The sequence below is a fragment of the Stomoxys calcitrans genome, chromosome 5 (genome assembly GCF_963082655.1).
Source record: "Stomoxys calcitrans chromosome 5, idStoCalc2.1, whole genome shotgun sequence".
In the NCBI taxonomy this organism is placed as follows: domain Eukaryota; kingdom Metazoa; phylum Arthropoda; class Insecta; order Diptera; family Muscidae; genus Stomoxys; species Stomoxys calcitrans.
The window spans coordinates 57743792-57752761 of NC_081556.1; the positions used below are offsets into that span (position 1 = coordinate 57743792).

The 8970-nt window shown below is 38.0% G+C and overlaps 1 protein-coding gene across 1 annotated transcript; it reads right to left on the minus strand.

Annotated features, from left to right (window-relative positions):
• Positions 1 to 5255: 5255 nt before the first annotated feature.
• LOC106083301 (transducin beta-like protein 3) lies at positions 5256 to 7948 on the minus strand. The gene is made up of 2 exons (XM_059370375.1): positions 7669 to 7948; positions 5256 to 7613 (listed from the first exon to the last, which is right to left on the minus strand). Exons 1-2 carry the CDS (start codon positions 7692 to 7694, stop codon positions 5279 to 5281), a joined length of 2361 nt encoding a protein of 786 aa, XP_059226358.1. The 5' UTR covers positions 7695 to 7948; the 3' UTR covers positions 5256 to 5278.
• Positions 7949 to 8970: the final 1022 nt, after the last annotated feature.

Sequence of the window (8970 nt, forward strand, 5' to 3'; positions counted from 1 at the left end):
CTCAATTACAATTTTCTATGTATTTTCAATATAAAATCATTTATTTATTATCAGCTTTAGGAGGAGCATATAGAGTATTAATTGTTAAGTACCACTCTAATACACAATTATACATTGTACATAAATCTTAACATTCTAACATCTTAACACTCTCTCTCATATCTGTTGTCATAAGTTGATGTATCTCATAGACACATACACACATACACCTGTTTATACATATATTTAGTACTAAGCTCCCATTAGTAGTTCTTGCAGCTTTGATTTGCAATAAAGAAAACAGTAAGCATTTGAATACTTACAAGGCCGCTTGTTTCTCTTAACATAATAGTGTAATACACTACATTCTTTAATATTAATAATAACTCTCAACACAAGCAGGAGATTTGTAATCACGCCGCATGCCACTATAGACATACAACTAAGCCAGTAATCGGTTAGTTGTGGCTCTAAAAACTAAAAAGTAAACTCAAAAAGAATTCGGTGCTACTTACAAAACCCTTAATTGTTTTCCATCCCCTAATTTGGTTCGTGTGTGGTATCGTGTACCACCTAAACACCGGTGTCTACTAGCCGCGAAAGCCAGGCAATGACATAGATAATGCTCCAATGTCGCATCATTTTCCCCATATGCTATCACTAGTCGCACCGATTTTGCAAAGTGAGGTTGTCCTATGTGTCTCGTTATGACACCAAAAACTATACTGACCTCCTTCTTACTTCCCTTCAGTAATATCGTCCGATAGGATTTTCGCCGTCCTATCGACTGTTTCGCTGTTCCACAGTGCCATCCTTAGAGAAGCCATCTCCTTCTTACACTGTTCGTGACCTTACCCTCCTGGTTGTTATTGCCCTTATGGCAATTTTACTGTCCGCAAAGATTTTCGCAATCGACGTCCTCGCGTTAGTACCACACCACCTCATGCATTCCCGGATCTCCGCCTACAGGACGGAGGTCAGGCAGTCGAAAACAGTCCCTGGGTTCTCAATGTAGACCCCCAGGCCCACTCTGTCCCCTAGCTTTGATAAATCCGTGTAACATGATCTTCCAGAAACCTCGGAAACCTCTTTTTTTCTGTCAGCCAACACGCAGGGGATGTCCCCTATGAATGCAGTGCATTGCGTTGGCGAGAGGAAATTAGGAATTGGAGGGGGGAGGAAAGGATGTAGTGCTTTTTAACATTTGTCTTAAATCTTTGGATGTCAAAGTGGGTGGGAAAAACATTAGGCGGAAGTCGAGTTCACATACGAACGGTTCGTTGGCCAATCAATTACAAATGGATGTGAGTTCCTGGAATATCTAGTATCCCTGGCATACATCCTTACATCAGGAATAAGAAGACTAATATCAGACGAACACACACCATGAAAGTACCGATAGAACAACGCCAAACAACCCACATTGCGACGATGATGAAGAGAGACAATAGAGTTGGATACCCCACAGTCCCCAATCAACGCCATCGCTCTCCTCTGTACACGGTCCAGTAGCTCCAGGTATGATTTTGAAGCTTCAGCTTATACATGTGAGTTGTACTCCATTTTCGGACTTATGAAAGTGGTGTAGATGTTAAGAAGATCAGACGGAGTGAAGTAATTCTTACACCGTTTAAGGAAGCCTAAACACTTGAATGCTTCTTTCGACACTTCAAATACATGTTTAGCCCAACGGGAATCACTTTGTATTTTCATGCCCAGAACATCAAGAGCTTCTGATTGCTCATCATCTACACCGTTGATAGACAAAGATGATCGTAATGGGTCAGCGAATCGTTTGTGTGACAACAAGCAGCACTGAGTCTTCCGTGCATTAAAATCTACTCGATTCATTCAACCCCCGCCAGAAATGGCCAGTAAATCCTGGCAGAGTGTATCGTCCATTATCCGCCTCTTGTCCTCAATCTCTCGAAACTCGGCCTATGGTCGAATGTGTACGAATGACAGAGATAACTGTAATCCGCAAATGAGTAGATCGAATTCGATGTCTGACCCAACAGATCGTTGATGAAAATTAGAAAACGAGAAGGAGAAAGAGAAAGAACAGAGCCCTGGGGTACACCTGCGGTCAATTTGTGCTCATTGGATGAGAACCCATCAATAACAACTCCAATAGTGCGATCTCTGAGAAAGCTCGAAATAAATCGAACGAAGCCATTACCGACAACAAATGCAACATGCTTTGATAGTAGTGCACCGTGGCAGACCCTATCAAATGCCTTGGCGATATGCAGAGTCGCAACCTTACTCTCACCAAACTGGTGGATTGAGCGACTCCATGCCATGAGGTCGCCCGTTGAGCGATTTCTGCGGAACCCATACTGTTGGTCGCTAAGAAGGCCATTATACTCTAAATACCTCACAAGATGGTGATTAATCATGCTCTCCACGACCTTGGAAAGGAAACCTTCCATAGGAAACCTTCCTTCCAGGTTTCCTATCGTCGCCTCGATTATACCGCGATGGCAAGAGCAGCTCCCATCCTCAATCCATCCTCTCATCGCCTTAAGTCTCATAGCCGCAGTGGCTGCCTCACATTTAATCTGTATGTCAATAGGTCGCCCTTGTGGCCGTGGTGCTCATCGCTTCGCATATCCCAAGACAATATGTTCTCCGAACATGGTGTATGGGCCTAACGCTGCACTTTTTATCCATAGCAGTCGTTTTCCTAGATGGAACGGTTGTTGTTGTAACAGTTTATTGTTTTCTATTTTTCGTCTGCTTGATTCTGTTGAGTGTCAAGACCCAGGAACTCTGCGACTAAGATGGGGTGCGTCCATAGGGATCTGGGTCTGAGTCGAGTGGGTCTGGCCGTGCAGTTAAACAGGTGACGTGTATCGTGCGGTCCCTGGTTACAATCGGGACATACATCTTGCACGTCGGCATCAATCCTTGCTCTGTAGGAGTTGAGGCGGCTGAATCTGCTGGAACGTAATTGAGCCAGAACTACTCTGGTTTGCCGGGGGAGGTCAATTTCTTCAGGTGCAATGGGAGGCGGTCGTTCTCCAAGGGCTACCGTGTCTGCATGAATGTTGTCTAGAGCTGCTTGATATACCGCTTGATCTAGAGGTTATCTCTTGTAGATGGAACGGTAAAAGCTAATAGCCAATTTTAAGAGCTTTGATCCCTGCGAAAAAAATTATACTCAAATTGAAAAGGAGAGATTAAGACTAATTTGCGCTGTTGTAATGTTCCACAAATATTTATTTGGGAGAAGATTTATTCTCCAAATAGACCACAAGCTAATATTGGCAATATTTTCAGACAGAAGGAAATTACTGCACATTCTGCAAATCGCCTTAATAGGTGGGCACTTACACTTACGAGTTATAATTTCGAGCTACGAGACGTTTCGAAAATAATTTTGGAGCTGCAGACTTATTGGCTCGCCTGATCAACAAAGTACCAAAACCTAAAGAAGAAACGGTATTGCCTGCGTTCGAGTGATATATAACAACCACCTTAACAGTGACATTCAATATGATTTGTACTGGTACCAAAAAGGATGAAGAACTTCAAGCACTCACAAAATATATTCAAAGTGGTAAGTGGCCAAGCGTAAAGTCTAATGTAATACAATGTTATTAATCACGGAAGATAATTTCAGCATCAAAAATGATTTTTTTTGTATGATGATCGTCTAATTATAATGTTTCCGTAAAAAATTGAACAATGGTCGTAATGGAATTGAGAAAACGAAAGCTTTAAAGAGAAGCTACGTATATTGATCAACGTCTCACATTGATTAAGATCAAGAGATAAAGGAGTATCAAGATCAAGAGATAGAGGAGTATTGTAGAGAATTCCATATGCGAGGCAGTATCTAAAACCCTCTAAAAAACAACTAAGCTCTTGGCCTATAACAACAGAGCCTATGCAAATAATTCACATTGACATTGCTGGACCTTTAGATAATTATTACTATATCGTCTTTTTCAAAATGGCCATAAATTTATTAATTTAGATCAATATCATATTCAACCATTATCGATTGTCTTCGTGATTTTATGTGATTAATTGGAAACCCTAAACTTGTTGTAAGTGAAAATGGGATGTAATTTTCAAGTCTTCAATTTTTTGCAAAGAAACCGAAGCTTAACATATATTTACAGCCCACAGAAATAGCTGGCATATAAACACCGATATTCCGATTTTGAGGCATAAGCCCAAAAAAAGCTCCTTTGTTACCCGATTTTGCCGAAATTTTGAATTATGACTTGCATAAGACCTCTCGATTTAGGCGCACAATATTAACCAGATCCGACCATTTGAAATAAACACACGCAGGACATGATTAATACACGTACACGTTTAGCACTTTTTAAACGTGTTTGCTTTTAGTGTTTTCTATGCATTTGCTCGACTACGCAAGTCGAAAAAGCAAGTTTAAATCAAGAAAAAATTTAATAAAACTGAATACTGACAGTTAAGAAGTTCAAATTGATTGCCCTGCTTTAAATGCTTTAACTGTCTGCTTAGGAAGTCAAGTTAAATGGTATTGTTTTTTTTTTTTTTTTTAATTGCTTAAGCTGTTGCTTTTGCTTATTTATTTTTCATAGCCACAGTAAAAGCAAATAGTCAAGCATTGAAAAGTGGTCAAGGAATTAAAACATTGCTATTCTGTTTACTTGAAATAGTACTAATAACTTGATGTCGAACAATCGATGGTTTGTAAAAATGTTTTTTTGTACTAAATATGTAAAAAAAAACTTTCTTTCCGTGATGCATGTTACAATGAAAAATAGTAAACTTGTTTTTTACTAAAACTATTAAGACTTTAAAAAAATTAAAACAAATAAAAGGTTGCTAAGTTCTGTTAGGCCGAATTTTATATACCCTCCAATATGGATCACATTTGTTAAGCCAAATTCAAAGCCTAAAACCCTTTGAATAGCAATAAAATTAGGTGGAGGGTGTAATATTAAAATTGTTCGGACCATCTATGTTAAATTTACTGTAATCTGCAAACAAGCACACACTGCTACAACAACAATAAGTCAAAAAGGTTATTTTTTAGTATTACTATGGGACTCAAGGTAGGATGGGATTTGGATATGATTTCTGTATAAAATATCATCAAAGTAAAATAATTTGTATACATTTAGAAAAATAAATACCTACTCTAATATGGTGTTAACAAAAAATTTACTTAACAATTGTTGGTTTGTAAACTGCTGCTGGGATTTGCCATATACGAAGAGTTCCAAAACCAAAGACTATATTTTTGTTTCTATATTTAAAAGACTTTGCAAAACGAATTTATAGAAATATTCCTATTTATTTAAATATTCTGAACAATAAAATCTAAAAAATGTAATTCTTTACTAAGTTCCGTAACCCTCTTAAAATGTCTTTGGACATAAGGCGTTACAACTTCTACTAAGTTTTTGGCATTTAGAGAACGCTGTAATGACGGCTCAACGATCATCTCATTCAATAGCTGCTGCAATACTACATTGGAAACTTGGGAATAACGCGCATTACAACTCCATACTTTGACATGATCTAAAAGAGTATTTTTTCTGTCATCACTCAGTTGAAGTATTAAGTTAGCTACTGTTTCATGGTCTCGTTTTTGTATAAATTGGTTTAAAATATTGTACGTTACACGAGGTTTGCCTAACTTCAAGGCCAGGTTGAATGCTTTTTTCAAGTTTTTATTTTCATGCAATAGCGTTTGAAGTGATTGTTCTTGGAGAACCTCGGCCTGCCGTTTATCAATTTCGCTATTTTTGTACTCTTCAGTGACATCTTTCCACTTTATAATTTTCGAATCTGCAGCAGCACTAAAGAAATATTTTTGTGTCCTTGCTGATACTGCTAGGGACCATACACGATCCTCATGTTCATCGAGCGTTTGAATGCAAGCATTTGTTTTTATATTCCAAAGCTTTAATAAGCCATCAGATCCAGAGGATAATATGTATTTGCCGTGATCTAAAAATTCCGCCCTCAAGACAGTTGAGGTTTGTTCTAAACGTTTAAGACACGATAAATTTGTTAAAGACCACAAACGCAAGCTGCAATCCGAAGATGTAGTTAATATTATCTGATCAGTGGGCGAAAATCGCACACTCCATACACCTCGAGTATGTCCTCGTAGAGTGCCAATTATACTATGGTTGTCGGCAGACCACAATTTGGCTGTTTTGTCCTGAGAAGCAGTTGCTATGACTTTGTTGTTGGGTGAAAACGTTACACTATTTACTTCTTTGTCATGTGCCACTACGGCGCATTTGACCGAAAACTGGTGACTTTGTTGTTTGGGTTTCAAATTTAACGACCAGATTTTCATACTGCCGCTTTGGCAGACGGAAGCGAAAATAGTGCTGCAATTGAAACCAAAACTTATGCAGCCAATCGTAGCGGTGTGGCTGCTTAAATTCTTTGTCAGACACTTCAGACTTCCAGAAACTTTGTCCAGAGTCCACAGAAATATGCTGAAGTCTTTGCCAGCAGACAATAACAGATTGCTTGATCCAGGACTTGAAAGCGTCATGACAGTGTCTTTATGGCCCATGATTATGGAACAGTTCATGTGATTTTCAATGTCATACAATTTAATGTGCTTACTATTGGTGGCTACTGCAAGAAATTGTTCCGACTCACCTACAAAACAAATATCCAAGATTTCGTCGTTAAAGCCTATTAATTGCTTAACGGCTTTCAACGCTGGCTTTATACCAAATATCAATATGTTCTGGTCGTTGGTAACTACAGCCAATTGTTGTGTGGAGCGATTATGCAATAATGTTTTAATTTCATACTCCTCTTCCTGACATTCTAATAACGAAGAAATTTTTCCGGTTGTACAGTTAATCTCCTTAATATTTCCTTTTAGACCAGCAACAACGGCATTCTGCGCATCTATATAAAATGCACCCACTATCTCCTCATAGAGTGGTATTACCTTCACTTGTTTTCCATTCGCTAAATTCCACACAATCACAACCTTATCTCTTCCTACGGATATGAGATTCTCACAATCGCTACTTGAGTCCGAGAAGTCAATATCGGTGACCTGAGACAAATGCCCCTTCATTTTAGCTTCCATTGTCTTTTTCACATAATCCCACTTGTATATGACATTGTCAGCGCCGGCTGCGAATATTTCAGTTCTGCCAGAACATGGATGGAATTTTATTAGCAGTGCAGGTCCTGTAAAATCCTTTAAAGCGCATACACATCTACTATTTTCATAGTCCCATATTTTCAATGTCGAGTCAGCTCCGCTGGTGCAAACCAATTTCGCATCGCTGCTAAATGTCACTTTGACTACGGGTCCTTTGTGCTGGCTTTTCCATAACTTTTCTATCTTTCCCGTTGGTAAGTGCCATAGTCTAAGCAAACTGCTTTGGTGTACAGTGACCATAAATTCCTGATTAAAAGATACATCGAAGCAGTAGATGGCATCGTCATCTTCTTCATCTTTACCACTGACGACTTTTTCTCCACTTTCATTGAAATTTAAGCCGTATGAACGATTCAACAATCCCGTTTCTAAATCTACTTTTGTTATTTCAGAACCATTCAAGCAGAAGATCCAATTTCCGTCTCTGCTCCATGCAACATCTCCACCAGAATAAAAGTTGGAGTAACGTGATTCGACAGCGTAGCTAAAATTTGAGGATATTAAAAGTTAATCTTAGATTTACCGATTTGTCAACAAACCTCTTTTCATTTATACTAAGCGACATTTCAAAGTAATTTTATTTTTATTAAAATGTGCACAAAACAACGTTTAAAAATGTAAATAAAAAAACATGTGGACATGTGCTTTCATAGGTTGCCACATTCATTTATCAATGCAGCGAAGGAGGCATCTGCAAAGTATATTAGTTCGGTTCACGTATTTTTCAGTAAAAATTTGCAGGAGAGTACAGCTGTCATTACACGATCAGACATGTCATATGTAATTTTAAATATAACTGAAAATTTTACACATCGTGTGATACATATATATATACGTGTGAGGTAAAATTTTAGTCCTACTTCTTCGAATGGAATGACATATTTGGTGACGTTTTTAGACGACCACTCTCAATTCACTTCGGTTTATACCAAGGCGGATTTAATAAGGTGGTCTCACGCGAGCGTTAAAGACACAACATTTTTATTGTATTCCAATTGGATTCACATTGAGGGTTATTCTGTTTTGATTCGGGCATTCGTTCGAACATTTTTTCGTATTTTGCTTTGTTTCTTTGCAACCGAAAGTTGGAAAAAAGGAAAAACGAAATATCGTAAGCAATTCAAATATGTTGTGTCTTTAAATTTTGTCACTCGTCATCCCGTATTGCCCTCTAACGTCAAAGAATATAAGATCTAATACAAGAGAGGGTTTCTGGTTTGTCTTCCCCGTACCGTAAAATAACTCGCGTTAAAGACACAACATTTTTATTGTATTCCAATTGGATTCACATTGAGGGTTGCAACATTTTCGGGTTATTCTGTTTTGATTCGAACATTCGTTCGAACATTTTTTCGTATTTTGCTTTGTTTCTTTGCAACCGAAAGTTGGAATAAAGGAAAAACGAAATATCGTAAGCAATTCAAATATGATGTGTCTTTAAATTTTGTCACTCGTCAACCCGTATTGCCTCTAACGCCAGCTCTTGTTCTTTCTTACGCTCTTTGTCTAACGCCAGCTCTTGTTCTTTCTTACGCTCTTTGGTACACACACGTATACACACACGTACACAAATTTGTTTACGTAAGAAATCAGATAGCTTGATCTATTTCAAAAATTTAAGTCTATTGCTGAAAACTTGCATGGCGTTAAAGAAATACAATTTATGATGTGATAACGGCGAGAAAGAATTCAAAGATTTTTTTTAGAATGTTGGTAATAAATATTTAATATACAAATGCTTACACACCTGAGCAAAACGGAAAATCAGAACAAATGAAAAGGGCATTAATAGAAAATGATATCAAAAATGTCTTTGATATCAGGATGTGGTCTACCAAATT

Coding starts and splice junctions, on each gene's coding strand:
- LOC106083301 (XM_059370375.1), bottom strand. CDS start 7,694: ATGTCGCTTAGTATAAATGAAAAGAG. Junction 7,614..7,668: donor CTTAGTATAAATGAAAAGAG/GTTTGTTGACAA, acceptor CTCAAATTTTAG/CTACGCTGTCGAATCACGTT.